The 19,477-nt window shown below is 54.1% G+C and overlaps 1 protein-coding gene across 1 annotated transcript in view; it reads left to right on the forward strand.

The window, feature by feature from the left end:
• Positions 1-251: 251 nt before the first annotated feature.
• The window catches only part of E2F5 (E2F transcription factor 5), a 48,080-nt gene continuing 28,854 nt past the window's right edge, over positions 252-19,477 (forward strand). Inside the window, exon 1 of the mRNA XM_077492961.1 lies at positions 252-492. Coding sequence (XP_077349087.1) covers positions 370-492 — 123 coding nt within the window. The 5' untranslated portion in view covers positions 252-369. The remainder of the gene's footprint in view (positions 493-19,477) is intronic.

Here is a 19,477-nt window from a genome sequence, read left to right on the forward strand (position 1 = left end):
AAGCCATACTTGAAAAGGGAAAACACACAAAAGGCAAAAAACGATAACGAGACGTGTGTTGAAATTAAAAGAAACCCAGCTCCGTTTACAAGCAATTACAACACCACTAAATAAATCTTTCAGGCATTCACTGTTTTTCCTTCCTTCTAAATTTGCCAATTGTCAACATGGCCGCACCAGCTTCTCGTGGCGCTTTCGGTCCCTTAAATATGTCGCCTGTAGGTGCCTTCAAGTTTCAGTCTCCAAGGCAACCGCGCGGCTGGACGTCACTTCCGGTGTGGTGGTTTCTCTCGTGGAGTTCCTCGTGCTCTTGCTGGATACGGAACGGTACGGGTGTGGGGCGGGCTGGCTGTAGAAGCCCGCCCCGGGATGACAGGCATGGCGGAGCCGGCGGGAGTGTCCAGCAGACATGAGAAGAGTCTGGGGCTCCTCACCAGCAAATTTGTGTCCCTGCTGCAGGAGGCGAAGGACGGAGTGCTAGACCTGAAAGTGGTGAGTGACCTCTGACCCCGGCCTGTCACCCTTGACCGCTGTCTCCCCTCTGCGGAGCCTGGCCTGTCACCCCTGACCGCTGTCCCCCCCCTCCGCGGAGCCTGGCCTGTCACCCCTGGCCGTTGTCCCCCCTACGCGGAGCCTGACCTGTCACCCCTGGCCGTTGTCCCCCCTCCGCGGAGCCTGACCTGTCACCCCTGGCCGCTGTCCCCCCTCCGGAGCCTGACCTGTCACCCCTGGCCGCTGTCCCCCCTCCGCGGAGCCTGGCCTGTCACCCCTGGCGGCTGTCCCCCTTCCGCGGAGCCTGGCCTGTCACCCCTGGCGGCTGTCCCCCTTCCGCGGAGCCTGGCCTGTCACCCCTGGCGGCTGTCCCCCTTCCGCGGAGCCTGGCCTGTCACCCCTGGCGGCTGTCCCCCTTCCGCGGAGCCTGGCCTGTCACCCCTGGCGGCTGTCCCCCTTCCGCGGAGCCTGGCCTGTCACCCCTGGCGGCTGTCCCCCTTCCGCGGAGCCTGGCCTGTCACCCCTGGCGGCTGTCCCCCTTCCGCGGAGCCTGGCCTGTCACCCCTGGCGGCTGTCCCCCTTCCGCGGAGCCTGGCCTGTCACCCCTGGCGGCTGTCCCCCTTCCGCGGAGCCTGGCCTGTCACCCCTGGCGGCTGTCCCCCTTCCGCGGAGCCTGGCCTGTCACCCCTGGCGGCTGTCCCCCTTCCGCGGAGCCTGGCCTGTCACCCCTGGCGGCTGTCCCCCTTCCGCGGAGCCTGGCCTGTCACCCCTGGCGGCTGTCCCCCTTCCGCGGAGCCTGGCCTGTCACCCCTGGCGGCTGTCCCCCTTCCGCGGAGCCTGGCCTGTCACCCCTGGCGGCTGTCCCCCTTCCGCGGAGCCTGGCCTGTCACCCCTGGCGGCTGTCCCCCTTCCGCGGAGCCTGGCCTGTCACCCCTGGCGGCTGTCCCCCTTCCGCGGAGCCTGGCCTGTCACCCCTGGCGGCTGTCCCCCTTCCGCGGAGCCTGGCCTGTCACCCCTGGCGGCTGTCCCCCTTCCGCGGAGCCTGGCCTGTCACCCCTGGCGGCTGTCCCCCTTCCGCGGAGCCTGGCCTGTCACCCCTGGCGGCTGTCCCCCTTCCGCGGAGCCTGGCCTGTCACCCCTGGCGGCTGTCCCCCTTCCGCGGAGCCTGGCCTGTCACCCCTGGCGGCTGTCCCCCTTCCGCGGAGCCTGGCCTGTCACCCCTGGCGGCTGTCCCCCTTCCGCGGAGCCTGGCCTGTCACCCCTGGCGGCTGTCCCCCTTCCGCGGAGCCTGGCCTGTCACCCCTGGCGGCTGTCCCCCTTCCGCGGAGCCTGGCCTGTCACCCCTGGCGGCTGTCCCCCTTCCGCGGAGCCTGGCCTGTCACCCCTGGCGGCTGTCCCCCTTCCGCGGAGCCTGGCCTGTCACCCCTGGCGGCTGTCCCCCTTCCGCGGAGCCTGGCCTGTCACCCCTGGCGGCTGTCCCCCTTCCGCGGAGCCTGGCCTGTCACCCCTGGCGGCTGTCCCCCTTCCGCGGAGCCTGGCCTGTCACCCCTGGCGGCTGTCCCCCTTCCGCGGAGCCTGGCCTGTCACCCCTGGCGGCTGTCCCCCTTCCGCGGAGCCTGGCCTGTCACCCCTGGCGGCTGTCCCCCTTCCGCGGAGCCTGGCCTGTCACCCCTGGCGGCTGTCCCCCTTCCGCGGAGCCTGGCCTGTCACCCCTGGCGGCTGTCCCCCTTCCGCGGAGCCTGGCCTGTCACCCCTGGCGGCTGTCCCCCTTCCGCGGAGCCTGGCCTGTCACCCCTGGCGGCTGTCCCCCTTCCGCGGAGCCTGGCCTGTCACCCCTGGCGGCTGTCCCCCTTCCGCGGAGCCTGGCCTGTCACCCCTGGCGGCTGTCCCCCTTCCGCGGAGCCTGGCCTGTCACCCCTGGCGGCTGTCCCCCTTCCGCGGAGCCTGGCCTGTCACCCCTGGCGGCTGTCCCCCTTCCGCGGAGCCTGGCCTGTCACCCCTGGCGGCTGTCCCCCTTCCGCGGAGCCTGGCCTGTCACCCCTGGCGGCTGTCCCCCTTCCGCGGAGCCTGGCCTGTCACCCCTGGCGGCTGTCCCCCTTCCGCGGAGCCTGGCCTGTCACCCCTGGCGGCTGTCCCCCTTCCGCGGAGCCTGGCCTGTCACCCCTGGCGGCTGTCCCCCTTCCGCGGAGCCTGGCCTGTCACCCCTGGCGGCTGTCCCCCTTCCGCGGAGCCTGGCCTGTCACCCCTGGCGGCTGTCCCCCTTCCGCGGAGCCTGGCCTGTCACCCCTGGCGGCTGTCCCCCTTCCGCGGAGCCTGGCCTGTCACCCCTGGCGGCTGTCCCCCTTCCGCGGAGCCTGGCCTGTCACCCCTGGCGGCTGTCCCCCTTCCGCGGAGCCTGGCCTGTCACCCCTGGCGGCTGTCCCCCTTCCGCGGAGCCTGGCCTGTCACCCCTGGCGGCTGTCCCCCTTCCGCGGAGCCTGGCCTGTCACCCCTGGCGGCTGTCCCCCTTCCGCGGAGCCTGGCCTGTCACCCCTGGCGGCTGTCCCCCTTCCGCGGAGCCTGGCCTGTCACCCCTGGCGGCTGTCCCCCTTCCGCGGAGCCTGGCCTGTCACCCCTGGCGGCTGTCCCCCTTCCGCGGAGCCTGGCCTGTCACCCCTGGCGGCTGTCCCCCTTCCGCGGAGCCTGGCCTGTCACCCCTGGCGGCTGTCCCCCTTCCGCGGAGCCTGGCCTGTCACCCCTGGCGGCTGTCCCCCTTCCGCGGAGCCTGGCCTGTCACCCCTGGCGGCTGTCCCCCTTCCGCGGAGCCTGGCCTGTCACCCCTGGCGGCTGTCCCCCTTCCGCGGAGCCTGGCCTGTCACCCCTGGCGGCTGTCCCCCTTCCGCGGAGCCTGGCCTGTCACCCCTGGCGGCTGTCCCCCTTCCGCGGAGCCTGGCCTGTCACCCCTGGCGGCTGTCCCCCTTCCGCGGAGCCTGGCCTGTCACCCCTGGCGGCTGTCCCCCCCCCGCGGAGCCTGGCCTGTCACCCCTGGCGGCTGTCGCCCCCCCCCCGCGGAGCCTGGCCTGTCACCCCTGGCGGCTGTGTCGCCCCCCCCCCCCGCGGAGCCTGGCCTGTCACCCCTGGCGGCTGTGTCGCCCCCCCCCCCCCCGCGGAGCCTGGCCTGTCACCCCTGGCGGCTGTGTCGCCCCCCCCCCCCCCCGCGGAGCCTGGCCTGTCACCCCTGGCGGCTGTGTCGCCCCCCCCGCGGAGCCTGGCCTGTCACCCCTGGCGGCTGTGTCGCCCCCCCCCGCGGAGCCTGGCCTGTCACCCCTGGCGGCTGTGTCGCCCCCCCCCCCGCGGAGCCTGGCCTGTCACCCCTGGCGGCTGTGTCGCCCCCCCCCCCCCGCGGAGCCTGGCCTGTCACCCCTGGCGGCTGTGTCGCCCCCCCCCCCCCGCGGAGCCTGGCCTGTCACCCCTGGCGGCTGTGTCCCCCCCCGCGGAGCCTGGCCTGTCACCCCTGGCGGCTGTCCCCCTTCCGCGGAGCCTGGCCTGTCACCCCTGGCGGCTGTCCCCCTTCCGCGGAGCCTGGCCTGTCACCCCTGGCGGCTGTCCCCCTTCCGCGGAGCCTGGCCTGTCACCCCTGGCGGCTGTCCCCCTTCCGCGGAGCCTGGCCTGTCACCCCTGGCGGCTGTCCCCCTTCCGCGGAGCCTGGCCTGTCACCCCTGGCGGCTGTCCCCCTTCCGCGGAGCCTGGCCTGTCACCCCTGGCGGCTGTCCCCCTTCCGCGGAGCCTGGCCTGTCACCCCTGGCGGCTGTCCCCCTTCCGCGGAGCCTGGCCTGTCACCCCTGGCGGCTGTCCCCCTTCCGCGGAGCCTGGCCTGTCACCCCTGGCGGCTGTCCCCCTTCCGCGGAGCCTGGCCTGTCACCCCTGGCGGCTGTCCCCCTTCCGCGGAGCCTGGCCTGTCACCCCTGGCGGCTGTCCCCCTTCCGCGGAGCCTGGCCTGTCACCCCTGGCGGCTGTCCCCCTTCCGCGGAGCCTGGCCTGTCACCCCTGGCGGCTGTCCCCCTTCCGCGGAGCCTGGCCTGTCACCCCTGGCGGCTGTCCCCCTTCCGCGGAGCCTGGCCTGTCACCCCTGGCGGCTGTCCCCCTTCCGCGGAGCCTGGCCTGTCACCCCTGGCGGCTGTCCCCCTTCCGCGGAGCCTGGCCTGTCACCCCTGGCGGCTGTCCCCCTTCCGCGGAGCCTGGCCTGTCACCCCTGGCGGCTGTCCCCCTTCCGCGGAGCCTGGCCTGTCACCCCTGGCGGCTGTCCCCCTTCCGCGGAGCCTGGCCTGTCACCCCTGGCGGCTGTCCCCCTTCCGCGGAGCCTGGCCTGTCACCCCTGGCGGCTGTCCCCCTTCCGCGGAGCCTGGCCTGTCACCCCTGGCGGCTGTCCCCCTTCCGCGGAGCCTGGCCTGTCACCCCTGGCGGCTGTCCCCCTTCCGCGGAGCCTGGCCTGTCACCCCTGGCGGCTGTCCCCCTTCCGCGGAGCCTGGCCTGTCACCCCTGGCGGCTGTCCCCCTTCCGCGGAGCCTGGCCTGTCACCCCTGGCGGCTGTCCCCCTTCCGCGGAGCCTGGCCTGTCACCCCTGGCGGCTGTCCCCCTTCCGCGGAGCCTGGCCTGTCACCCCTGGCGGCTGTCCCCCTTCCGCGGAGCCTGGCCTGTCACCCCTGGCGGCTGTCCCCCTTCCGCGGAGCCTGGCCTGTCACCCCTGGCGGCTGTCCCCCTTCCGCGGAGCCTGGCCTGTCACCCCTGGCGGCTGTCCCCCTTCCGCGGAGCCTGGCCTGTCACCCCTGGCGGCTGTCCCCCTTCCGCGGAGCCTGGCCTGTCACCCCTGGCGGCTGTCCCCCTTCCGCGGAGCCTGGCCTGTCACCCCTGGCGGCTGTCCCCCTTCCGCGGAGCCTGGCCTGTCACCCCTGGCGGCTGTCCCCCTTCCGCGGAGCCTGGCCTGTCACCCCTGGCGGCTGTCCCCCTTCCGCGGAGCCTGGCCTGTCACCCCTGGCGGCTGTCCCCCTTCCGCGGAGCCTGGCCTGTCACCCCTGGCGGCTGTCCCCCTTCCGCGGAGCCTGGCCTGTCACCCCTGGCGGCTGTCCCCCTTCCGCGGAGCCTGGCCTGTCACCCCTGGCGGCTGTCCCCCTTCCGCGGAGCCTGGCCTGTCACCCCTGGCGGCTGTCCCCCTTCCGCGGAGCCTGGCCTGTCACCCCTGGCGGCTGTCCCCCTTCCGCGGAGCCTGGCCTGTCACCCCTGGCGGCTGTCCCCCCCCCGCGGAGCCTGGCCTGTCACCCCTGGCGGCTGTCCCCCCCCCCGCGGAGCCTGGCCTGTCACCCCTGGCGGCTGTGTCGCCCCCCCCCCGCGGAGCCTGGCCTGTCACCCCTGGCGGCTGTGTCGCCCCCCCCCCCCCGCGGAGCCTGGCCTGTCACCCCTGGCGGCTGTGTCGCCCCCCCCCCGCGGAGCCTGGCCTGTCACCCCTGGCGGCTGTGTCGCCCCCCCCGCGGAGCCTGGCCTGTCACCCCTGGCGGCTGTGTCGCCCCCCCCGCGGAGCCTGGCCTGTCACCCCTGGCGGCTGTGTCGCCCCCCCCGCGGAGCCTGGCCTGTCACCCCTGGCGGCTGTGTCGCCCCCCCCCCCCCCGCGGAGCCTGGCCTGTCACCCCTGGCGGCTGTGTCGCCCCCCCCCCCCCCCGCGGAGCCTGGCCTGTCACCCCTGGCGGCTGTGTCGCCCCCCCCGCGGAGCCTGGCCTGTCACCCCTGGCGGCTGTGTCGCCCCCCCCGCGGAGCCTGGCCTGTCACCCCTGGCGGCTGTGTCGCCCCCCCCGCGGAGCCTGGCCTGTCACCCCTGGCGGCTGTGTCGCCCCCCCCCCCGCGGAGCCTGGCCTGTCACCCCTGGCGGCTGTGTCGCCCCCCCCCGCGGAGCCTGGCCTGTCACCCCTGGCGGCTGTGTCGCCCCCCCCGCGGAGCCTGGCCTGTCACCCCTGGCGGCTGTGTCGCCCCCCCCCCGCGGAGCCTGGCCTGTCACCCCTGGCCGCTGTCCCCCAAACCCCCCCCCCCCCCCCGCGGAGCCTGGCCTGTCACCCCTGGCCGCTGTCCCCCAAACCCCCCCCCCCCCCGCGGAGCCTGGCCTGTCACCCCTGGCCGCTGTCCCCCAAACCCCCCCCCCCCTGCGGAGCCTGGCCTGTCACCCCTGGCGGCTGTGTCGCCCCCCCCCCCCCCGCGGAGCCTGGCCTGTCACCCCTGGCCGCTGTCCCCCAAACCCCCCCCCCCCCCGCGGAGCCTGGCCTGTCACCCCTGGCCGCTGTCCCCCAAACCCCCCCCCCCCTGCGGAGCCTGGCCTGTCACCCCTGGCCGCTGTAACCCCCCCCACTCCGCGGAGCCTGGCCGCTGGTCACCCCTGGCCGCTGTCGCCCCCCTCAGCGGAGCTATGCATAAACAATACTATTTACTCCATAACCACTTCAGCCCCTCAAGATTTTACCCCCTTCCTGACCAGAGCATGTTTTGTGATTTGGCACTGCTTCACTTTAGCTGACAACTGCTGGTCATGCAATGTTGTGCCCCCCCAGAAATAGAGCTTTCTTTTGGTGGTATTTGATAGAGCTGCACAAGTAATCATGATCTCGATTTAACCCCCATGTTGCCAATTCTTTCATATAACAAGTGGATAGACTTGTCTGCTCACTGGGCTGTCAATAAACCATCTGGACAGTCTGCCAAGTTTTTAGCATGAAACATTGTAACTATTCCTTCTTAGATCAAAGGAATAATCATCTGTGTGTAAAGAGAAAATCCAGGCAGGAAGTTTAACCACTTAAAGTCTAAATCTTTTTTGACACTTGTTTTTTAAGTTAAAATCAATATTTTTTTTCTAGAAATTTTTGCTGGAAAATTACTTGGAACCCCCAAACATAATAGAGATAGATATCTATCTATCTATTCTCTCTATCTATCTATTTATTTATTCTCTCTATCTATCTATCTTTCTATTTATTCTCTCTATCTATCTCTCTCATAGAGTATATATCTATATCTATATCTCTCAATTGCTGCAATATTTTGTCACTGTATTTGCCCAGTAGTCTTTCAAACACATTTTTTTTGGGGGAAAAAAAATAAACCCCAACCACGAAACTGTAAAGTTAGCCCATTTTATTTACTTATTATTTTTTATTTTTCTGTTTTAATGTGAAAGTTACACCACGAGAATTGTGATCTATCTTCTAAGCAAATAAATTGTGATTCTCATTTTAGCCAGAATCGTGCAGCTCCAGTAATTTTGATCACCTCTGCGTTTTTTTTTTTTTTTTTTTTGTTTTCCAGTTTTTTTATTAGTAATGACAGTGATCTGTGACATTATAGCAGACATATCTGACACTTTTCACACTATTTTGGGACCATCGTCATTTATACAGCCAGTGCTATAAAAATGTACTGATTATTGTGTAAATGACACTGGCAGGGAAGGGGTTAAACACTATGAGGTGATCAAGGGGTTAAGTGTGTTCTAGGGAGGTGTTCTAACTGTAGGGGGGATGGGCTACCACTGACATGACGGCAATCACTGCTCCTGATGACAGGAAGCAGTGGCTCTGTCATGTCACAAGGCAGAATAGGAAAATGCTGTTTACATGGGCATCTCCCTGTCCTGCCTCTGCACACTGCAATTGCAGGCTGCTTGCGAACTTAGAGTTCCCGGGGAACGCTTGTGCGGCGGGCGTGCGCCCAATAGGTGTCAAATTTAAAGGGACGTACAGGTACACCCATTTGCCTGCCCATGCCATTCTGCCGATGTACATCTGTGTGCGGTGGTAAAAGTTAAAAAAATAAAATTAAAAATGGTTGAACAGTCAAATGAAATGAAATAAATGGTAGTGAAGGTTACCAGTGACCTCAGAGTGGATAAGGGGAAACAATCATCTGGGAGGCTTGCCTGAAAGATGGTTTGAACATCGATCGCCATCCAAGGAAATGGAGGGGAGAAAATTCAGTTCCCAGAAGGGGAGCATGCTGGCAAAACCTGCTAGCACCAGGTGGATGCCACGGCTGGATGGTGGTCAGGAGGATGGAAAGGCAACCTGTGTAAGGTAAACGGCCCCAGAGGGAACAACCAAGCCGAGCGGGGTCGATATTCTTAGTGCACCTATGCGCCTTCTGTGATGTCACTGCTGTGCTGGAGATGAAGGGGAAAGGTGTCCTGGAGTCAGTTGTGTAAGTGTCCACTGTTCTGTTGCCGTGAATTGCATGTTTCGCGCGCATGCGCTTTGTCAAAGCCCCTCAGCCTATCAAGCCTGACTGCTGTCCCCCTACACTGACCCCAGCTTGTCACCCCTGACTGCTGGCCTACACTGAATCTGCCTGTCACCCCGGTCTTGTGTATATCTGACCCTAGCCTACCAAGCCTTTCTGGTGTCCCCTACACCTGACCCTGGTTTCAATTCCTGACTGCGTTCTCCTAAACCCAACCCTGGCCTGTCACCCATGACAGCCATCTGTCTGACCTTGAGCCTAACAAGCCTGTCTGCTGTCCCTACACCTGACCCTGGCCTGCCACCCCTAAATGCTTTCTGCTACACTGACCCAGGCCTCACCTCCATCTACTGTTCCCCTCTCTTTTGGCTGCTGTCTGTACTGGCCCTGACTTGTCATCCATGACTGCTGTCCAAACAGATCACCCCAGCCTGTCCCACCTCAATGTTGACCACTATACCTGGTCTGTCATCCCTGTTTGCTATCCTTTACGCCTGACCCTGGTCTGTCACTTCTGTCTGCAGCTCTCTTCCCTTACTGCTGTCCCCTATTCCTGAGCCTGGCCTATCGCCCCTGTCTGCTGTCCTCTGTACCTGGTTCTGGCCCGTTATCCTGGTCTTCTGTATTCTTTACCGGTTTGCTGCCCCTTATACCTGATCCTGTGCAGTGCTTTCTGTGCATACAATAAATTTACATCCGCAAATGTCTTTTTTGTGATACATTAATTCTTCATTCCTTTTGACTTCTTAATTAATTTTAGTGCTTATTATAGTTATCCACTTCAGTGCTTAAATATTTTAAATGCCACCACCATCGCTGGATGTGCTCTCACCTGGAGCCTATGACTTTACAATGTATGCAAAGTCAAAAAAAGCCAGTGAACTTTATGGTTTCAACCTTTTTGTCCTAAAGAAGCAGTTTCTCTTAGCGTTCCACAGCACTCCCACATATTCCACCACCGCTCAAAGGAAGTAATGCCAAATTCCCTGGGCTGTCGCCCATGTCTGCTGTCCCCTATACCCGATCCTGGGCTGTTGTATCATCTGCTGCTCCCATACCAGAGCCTGGCCCATACACCTGACTGCCTCGCCTGCTGGCCAATGCAGGCTATGGGAGTTAATATCCTGCAGTCAGTCATGGCCTGACAGCGGTTCCCTATCAGATGGGCCCAGCTGAAAACACAGGATGTCAGCATTTTTTTCAGGTTCAGGGACATCCCAAGAAAAGCTTACCACCTTCTTTAGAACCTTTGTTTTCTTTCTCTCTGATAAATCCTCTATTAAAGTGGAAGTAAACTTCCAACATTACATTTTACCTATATGTAAGCCTATAATGAGGCTTATCTATAGGTAGTGTAAATATCTCCTAAACATGAACGGTTTAGGAAATATTTAGCATACATGCAGCCAGTGACATCGCTGGTGCATGCGCTCCAGAGGAACCGTGCCGTTTCTTTAGAACCCTGTGTCGTGAACAGTCGCTCCTGCGTGCATGCACAGGAGTGATGTCATTGCGGCTCAGAGCTGTAGTCCACGAACCCAGAAGTGGCATAATACTTTGTTTTCAGCTAAGTTTTACATAATGTGCTGGTATATACTAGCACATAATGGATTTACCTTGCAGGCAAGGGGGGGGGGGGGTGGTAGAGAAACAAAACATTCAGCGATTTACAACTGCTTTAAAGCAGGGCTAAATTTACTCCACAATACTTGCCTCCCTTTAGGGGTCTGACGTCTCTCGTCAGCATCTTGTACCCAGCTTCTTCTGGGTAACCTGCTGTGGCTGATCTTTTTGGCTGGTGAGGGATGACATAACTCGTGTGCAGGAGTGCAGCCATCCCAACATACAGGTGCTGTGCCGGAATGTAATCTGAGCTGCTCTTGTGCAAGTCGGTATACATTCCAAAGACTGGAAGCAGACAGGTTTCTTTTATTGCAGAAGGGACATTGCATGTCCCTTCTGCAATAAAGAGCCTCCCTGCTCAGTTTAAGAGGTGAGGCTTTAGTTCTGCTTTAAGATGACCATGTCCACTATAGCATTGCACAGCAATTGGCTATACTACCTGGGTGTACAACAGCCTATGGTGCTTGGCACAAAAGGCCCCCCCATTCCCCCTCCACAGCAGCAGAGTTCGGAAGTACCCCTTTGCATACACTACACATGGCAGATCCAAAGCACAAGGGAAAGAAAGGGTCAGATGACCTCGCTAACTCGGAATAATTGCCTCCAGTCTGTTTCCCTTGCCTTTCTTTGGACACTCCACTGGCCTGTTGGTTGCACACCCTTGCTTCTTTTAATCACAAGTGGAATTTTCTACCACAATGTTTTATTTTATGGGCAGAATATCGGGCCTTATAGAGGCTATTAATATAAGGGGTTGAAAGCATGCCTCTTCAGTCATTGCTGCACGGAGTCTGCCAGATCGGTCATTGCCTCCCTTTGGGAGACTTTAGTAGATGTTTAGGATGCCACTTGCATGTTCACATCTTTCTTCCCCCATCAGCTCTATCTGCCTTTTATCTGCTTCAGCCTTTTGCGGTTGTACTGTGCACCCAATTACACTCCAGACTGTTGCAACACAACATCTTATCTGTATGGGACAAATGGACATAGTTCTTGGACCTCCCACTGCACCTGAGCTGCAAGACCAGACTTGTTGTCATGATGGATTGCCAACCCAGGGCTGGAGTTGGGAAGTTTTTCCTCCAAAAACATTAGGCGTCCTTGTGACAGATGTCAGCCTGTCAAGCTGTGGAGGAGTCCTTTATGCCCTCTCAATATAGGTAATGTCCCATCTTCTCATCAGCATCCTTGAGCTAAAGCTGAACCCTTCAATTTGTGAGGGCATCTGATAATCCAGTTGAGCAATGCCCTGGTCTATATCGACCAAGGGGGTACCAGAATGCATGCGTGCATACATAAGAGGGAAGATGACCTGATCATCTCTTGGTCAAAGCTACATGTTTCAGACTTCTCCACATCCCAGGTTTGGAAAATTAGCAGGTAGACTTTTAGTTGTCAGTGTCTGGATCTGGCAGAACGGGCTCTTTATATGGAGGTGTTTCAAGCCCTTTGCCACAAATGAGGGGGGGGGGGGGAGGGGGATGCTGGATATGGATCTTTTGGCATCCAGATTCAGCAACACCTGGACCCTTGGGCCCTTGCAGTAGATGCTCTGCTAATATTTAGGTGTTTCTCATAACAATTAATTTTCCCAGGAGATGGTGATACTGAAACATACTCCGACACTTAACAGACTCTCTGTGGAATAATCCTCTACTTGGTCACCGATGATGGTGGCAAGGCTGTTGTCTTCTTCCTGCTCTCCAGAAAGCTAGGAAATGGACTTCCCAGAAAATCTACCAGTGAATTGGGAAGATCTATTTTGTTTGTGAGACTTTATCCTAGTAATCTGTGCTCTGCAGTCTCTCTCCTTTCTCCAGTCTGGTCTGGATTAGTTGAGCTCCAGGGCCTGAAGGCAATAGGAATCTATCTGGTGCAACAATCTATTGTATTGAATATTGAACCTCCAGACAGAGTGCCCCTTGTCACATATGGATGTATTTATACAAAGTGATTGATTATAACCTCCTGGAGAATATATTAAAATTCCTGTCTAACTCCATTGGGGAGATTTTAGAGCCACATAAGGAAAGTGGGGTGCAGTAATTTCTCAGACAGAAATTGAATCAGACTCTGCAGAAGATGGTGCTGTACATGGAAGTACAGGTTTGTGAGTTGTACTTGCTGTCAGGAACAGTCCTGGAGACCTGTAGTGTAGAACTTGTTTAGCTTCTATATTTCAGCCTCTGCTTCTGCCTCTTGTGACTGGTAAAGCACAGCTGGTATGAGTAGATTATCAGCTTGGCCAAAGCTTTTAATATGAAGACGACAAGTTAAAGAACACTGGGGCTTGACCTCAAACTATCAGGAGGAAAGTTCAAAACTAATCTTCGAAAATATTTTACCAAGAGTAGTTGATGCTTGGAATGGACTTCCAGCAGTGAGTCAGTCCAGTCATGCGTGGGATAAACATGGATTTATACGCAAAGTAACTGTTGTATAAAAGAAATCTGTATATTAAAAAAAAAACCTGGGCAGACTCGATTCTCTACTTGGTCTCTTTTTGCTGTTTCTCATGTATGTTTTCTATGAAATACAGCAAGTTAACTTCCAAAAATGTGTTGTAATTCTCATTTAAAGTGGTTGTTAATCTGTGACATGGAAAATTGACAAAGCGTATTCCTCTTTTGGATATACTTGCCTCAATATAAAGCACCTATTCTGTTTTCTGTCTGCTTTGTCTTCCCTTGCTATCTGCATGGGTTACCTCTGACTGGCTATACCAACACCACAAACTCAGGAGATGGTCCTACCCCTCTCTCCAGCACATATCCATTCCCACCACTCAGGTCTCAGGTTACACCCTGCTCTCTGCTTTACTGTATGCGAGTTCAGACTTGCCCCCCTTCTCCCCTCCACCTTAGGAATTGGCCTTCAAACTGTGTAATTTGAACTGTAGAGAAGGCTGCAGATAAACAAGTACAGTGTATGTAGTCTAGAGCTGCATGAGTCTGGCTAAAATGAGAATCGTTTTATTTTTTTGCTGCTTAGGCTGGGTTTACACTGCTGCGGTTATGAGAACCGGATGTGATTCGCACCGCAGTGCAAATCACATCCGATCTCTGTGCGATGCGAGTTCAGCCATACAGATAGTATGGCTGAATTCGCATCGCACCCGCCGCAAACTCGCACAGGGCCCTTTTTTTTATTTTTTTTATTTTTATTTTTTGGTCCGCAACAGAATCGGATCGCATGGGTGTTTACACCATGCGATCAGATTCCTGTGCGAGTTTGCAAATCGCACTGCAATATGCAAACTGATCTGGGGGTGTCATTAACATTTCACTGACACTCCCAGCAGTTTGCATAGGGCAGTGTTTTTTTTATTTTTATTTTTTAATGGGATGCAACTCCAATTTAACTTAAACAAGTGTCATAAAAAGATTTCCAAGTAGTTAAACTTCCTGCATTTACACATTGTTAAAATCCAGGCAGTCTGCCAAGTTATTTTTCTTTACACACACAGAAGATGAATGTTAATATTAAATCATGTTAACAACTTGGCAGACTGCCCTATGTTTTCTTTTGACAGCTGAGTGAGCAGATAAGTCTCTCCACTTGTATGAAAGTATCGGCAAACTGCAATAGAGATCGCTATTTTTTAACGATGAATTGTGCAGCTCTAGTATGTGGGAGGATTTGTTTCGCCTATGTATCACCTGAGGCTGGTCACTTCAGTGGGTATATATGGGGTTTTACAGCTACTTTTAAAGATCCATGCATTGTCCTGAAATGTTGTCTTCCATATAAGGGGGCTATGTATGGATATTGGGTAATTTTCTTTGGCAGTTACTTGACATTACATGATGTGTAAATGTTCTGTCTGCTGAGTGGTCTGTCATGCTCTGCTTGACAGTCAGCCCACACAGTATGGGCGCTCATGTTCTCATTCTGAAAGCTCTCCTGTGGTGATTGGTAATTTATTACAGCTTGCTAGTCTTCCATCTTGCCTAGTGAAGTCTAAGTTTCTAGATGAATAAGACTGCTCATTGATTTCAGGGAAATTCTTTTTAATGCAAGATGTATTTTTCATGTCTTCTGGGTTACTGCACTTTGGCTGTTTGTCTCTACCAGTGGCTCTAAGCTGAAATGTTAATTAAAAGGGGTTAAACGCCTCTAAAATGAACAAAGCATGTACTTGTGGCAGACATAGCACTTGTGGTAGAGTCTTCCTGTTCTCTCCCTTCCTCTGCTATATGAAGACATTTTATAAAAGATAGGGACTTTGAGGAAAACATGGCCTGGTAAGGCCCAATAATTCCATCCCTAGGGACTTTAAATGATAACACGGCCTGGTAAGGTCATGAATATCCATCCCAATTACCTAACCAAAAAAGAGGTGGGGGGGGGGGGGGGGGATAATTTACAAGGGAGATGGGACTTTAAATGTAGCACATGGAAGTAAAAGGGTGAATGTAAAGGAGTTTTATTGATACATCAATAAAAATAGACAAAAATACATAATAATAGTACAAATTGAGTAGTAATACAAAATAACATACGGTACATATAATACATATAATAATACATATGATAATAAATTCACTAAATACACTCCAATTAAAGAGGAAGTAAAGTAAACCCTGAGGAGTTTACTTCCTCTTTCATTCCCTGCAAAGGCAAAGCATAATGGACTACTATGCATCACATAGTAGTCCATTATGTGTCACTTACCTGACACAGGAGCCAGCGAAGTCACCGCTGTCTCCTGTAGTCTGGCGCATCCATCTTCTTGGTGGGTCTCGCCGCTCCGCCGCTGTCATTCGGCGAAGCTGTGATGACGTCACTCCCACGCATGCGCATGGGAGCCGACACGCACGGCATCGTCGTCATTGACGATGCCGCGCTCAGTGCGCCTGCACGCGGTGCCTGTCTTTCGGCAAATATCTCCTAAACCGTGTAGGTTTAGGAGATATTTCTTGGACCTACAGGTAAGCCTTAATCTAGGCTTACCTGTAGGTCAAAGTGTGTTGTAAGGGTTTACAACCACTTTAAGTGCATTAATAATATAAAATGGGCAAAACAATATAAATCTAGATAAAAATAATGAATTCATATGATGTAAACAATTAAAACGTTTCCTCATTCGTCTCAAAAAGACATGGTATATGACAGTACTTTCTGCAGGACCTATGACCTCACTACTCCTGAAGGGGAGTAAGAATTCTATAATGACATAGAGGCCTTAATACGATTTGCACCGTTTTCCTTTTCCCCAGTTCACACATGTATAAATTTCACTCCCCCTTCTGTACACCATTGTGTTTTACCCACCACTCGCATATCCTTCACGCCTTCCCCCCTTTCCTCCTATCTATCTATCATTTCCCTACTTGGGTTTTCTTCAGTTCCCTGCCCCTTTCCCTCCCCCTCCTTTTCTTATTTTCACTTCCTTCCCTTTCCCTTTAGAATGTCTCTGCAAGTCGCCCACCCTGGGTATCGTCCATATCAGTACTGGGTGTTCGTTCACCTCAGCTCCCGTTTGGAGCTGTTTTCCAGAACGCTTTTTCAGTCCCACTACCGCATCAGCTACACAGCGAACTCCAGTAAGTTAGCTTTGGTTGGGGTGATTATGTTGCTCCCCAACCTTGCTTCTTTAGCCAATTATATGTAATGTATATATTTTAATTTTTTTATACATTTAATACATTTTTCTATTTTCATATAAAAAAATTTTTTTCTTAGATTCCATATATACCTGCTCCTGATGAATGGCGGTTAAGCCACGAAACGCGTAGCTACCGGTTTCCATGTATTTACCAAATCGTATTAAGACCTCATGTCATTATAGAATTCTTACTCCCCCTTCAGGTTTAGTGAGGTTGTAGGTCCTGCAGATTTTACCTCTTAAGTACTGTCATATACCATGTCTTTTTGAGACGAATGAGGAAACTTTTAATTGTTTACATCATATGAATTCATTATTTTTATCTAGATTTATATTGTTTTGCCCATTTTATATTAATTCACTTAATTGGAGTAAATTTATTATCATATGTATATGTATGTTATTTTGCATTACTACTCTGTATTTATTTGTACTATTATGTATTTTTGTCTATTTTTATTGATGTATCAATAAAACTCCTTTACATTCTCCCTTTTACTGTTTTGCTTCCATGTGCTGCATTTAAAGTCCCACCTCCCTTGTAAATTATGTCCCCCCCTTTTTCTCTCTGCTATATGCATGTGTTACTTCTGATGGTGGTTCTGGATACCAGACAAAAGACCCCACATTTTTTTTTTTTTTTTTTTTTATTTCTTCATTAGCCAAAAAATTGTAATAAAATTACAACTTCAAAAAACTCGCTGTGCCTTATACTAAATACCTTGGACTGTTTATTTTCCAAAAAGCGGTCATTTGTACTTTCCTGACATTACAGAGGAAATGAGATGGGCCATCGGTACATTAGAGCTGCACGATTCTGGCTAAAATGAGAATCGTGATTTTTATTTATTTTTTTGCTTAAAAGATGGATCACGATTCTCTCGGTGCAACATCTTTCACATTAAATCAAAAAAAAATTATGCTAACTTTACAGTTTAGTTTTTTTTATTTGAGGTGTATTTTTTCCCAAAAATTGCATTTGAAAGACCGCTGGGCAAATACAGTGCAACATAAAATAATGCAGCAATTGCCATTTTATCCTCTAGGGTCTCTGCTGAAATATCTATCTCTCAAAAAATACAGATTTTTAACTTCACAAAGAAGTGTCAGAAAAAGATTTAGACTTTAAAGTGGTGTTGCCACCCAAAAAAATAGCTCAAAATTCATAAAAAAAAAAAAAAAAAAATTGTAAATGTTTTTTTTTTCCCTGCCTCTAAATGCCTGTTGCTAGGGGGTCCCTTGTAGTCTGCCAGGCTGGTGGCATCACTTCCCCTCGCACCGCACAGTCACCTGGGACCTGTCACGTGTCCCAAATGACTGTGCGGCGTATCACAGTGCCCGGTGCTGCTCATGAATGCGCAGTGGGTGCCTGGCTGTGAAGCCACAGCCGGGTGCCCACAGTAAGAATGCGAGCGCAGCGGGGAACGAGGGGGGGCTTCGCTCCCTCGCATCGCTGGACCCTGGGACAGGTAAGTGTCCGATTATTAAAAGTCAGCAGCTGCAGTATTTTTATTTTTCTTTTTTTATAGAAGGCACCCCACTTTAAGTAGTTAAACTTCCTGCATTTACAGGTTGTTAAAAGCTTGGCAGACTTCCCAGATTTGTTTACACAAGAAGTTCTATCGCTTTGATCTAAGAAGTAAGCTTAGTTACAATGTTTCAAGTTCTAAACTTGGCAGATTGCCTGGTGTTGTGACAGATACAGTCCGCCTATCGAAAAAGTGTCCGCCCTGCACTTTGCAGGCGCATCGCTTGCGCAGTACGGAGCACAAGGAGATCCGGAAAATCTCCGAAGATGAACTGCACCGTGAGTCCAGGTGCAAGCCCCACCATCCAAGTGGACATGGGGTTGCTCATGTTAGAGGGCCCCTCGCCCCTACAGTAGGGAGGAAAATAAGTATTTGATCCCCAGCAGATTTTGTAAGTTTGTTCACTTACAACGAAATGAAGGATCTATAATTTTTATGTCTATTTTAAATGCTAGAGAGAGAATGTCACCCAAAAATCCAGGAAAAACACATGATACAAATGTTATAAATTGAGTTGCAGTTCAGTGAGTGTTTAACTCGGTGAGTAAAATATGTATTTTTGATAGCCAAGCAAAACGTGACTCTATGGAAAAACCCTTGTTGGCAAGGACAGAGACAAGATGTTTCTTGTACTTGGTGACCAGGTTTGCATACATCTCAGGAGGGATTTTGGTCCACTCTTTACTCTTCTCTAAATCTTTAAGGTTTCTTGGAAATTTTGAAGTTTCAGCTTCCTCCATAAATCTTCTATAGGATTAAGGTCTGGAGACAGGCTAGGCCATTTAAGGACATTTAATATGCTTCTTCTTGAACCACTCCTTTGTTGCTGTGGGTCATTGTCAAGCTGGAAGACCCATCAAGGACCCATCTTCAGTGTTCTGGCTGATCAAAGAAGGTTCTCATCCAAGATTTTACAATACATGCCCCCATCCATTGGCCCCTCAATGTGGCAAAGTTGGTCTGTACCTTTTAGCAGAGAAATGGCCCCAAAGCCTAAAGTTTCCACCTCTGTTCTGGACTATAAGGATGGTGATCTTGGGGTCATATTCAGAATTTTTTCTTCCTCCAAACATGACGAGTCCTTCTCCTAAAGAAGACACATGTACATCCATGCCAATGAACATCTAAATGATTGAAAGTGCTGTGGTCAGATGAGACCAAAATTGAACTCTTTGGTATTAACTCAAGTCGCTGTTTAGCGTTACGAAGGAGGTCTGGTGTTAGAATATTTTCTCTCATTCTGGCGTGCGGTGATATGTAACAGGTGTATCAATCATTTCAGGTGCCCTGCCACATGCGTTTGTATGTGTGTATATGTTGGGAACTCCTCCCCCAATCACTTCTGGGGCTAAAAGGCCCCTATGTGACCCAGAACATGTTTTCTGATCACGAATGAGGTGTCAGGCTTTTATGGGAATGCTTGATCATGTTGTGAAGCACTGAGCAAACTGTTGGCGCTATATAGAACCTGTATAATAAAAATAATAATAATGTGGGTATTGAGGCAAGTGGGTGAGCGTGACGGCTAAGCAGCTAGCATTTTCAGAAGGGGAATAGGAACCAAACTTCAGATGTTATCCTGCGGTCATCTCTATCCTTGCTTAAAGCGGTTTTGTACAGAAAATTGCAAGTTCATCTTATTCAAATGGCTTTGGAACATAGATGCAGTTATGACCATTGAAATAAAATAATATGCAGTATTTACCTTTTTATTTTTTATGTTTATGCCGACTGCCGGGCTCTCCTCCCGTGGGAGTAGGCGTGTTTATCGGCTTCGCAATGGTCCCTGGCAACTTTTTGAGCTATTTCCCAGGAATCCGTGGAGGACACAGTAATGCCGAAATCTCATGAGATTTCGGAAGGAGGACGCCAGTCACGTGATGAGGGCGTGTCCGAAACTGCCATTTTGAAAGTGGGCAGGCAGCTCTATCTGCCATTACCACTATAGCACACGAGGCAAGAGGAAGGAAAACAA

The sequence above is a fragment of the Lithobates pipiens genome, unplaced genomic scaffold (genome assembly GCF_037356315.1).
Source record: "Lithobates pipiens isolate NorthernLeopardFrog02 unplaced genomic scaffold, aLitPip1_a1.2 Scaffold_19, whole genome shotgun sequence".
Lineage (NCBI taxonomy): Eukaryota > Metazoa > Chordata > Amphibia > Anura > Ranidae > Lithobates > Lithobates pipiens.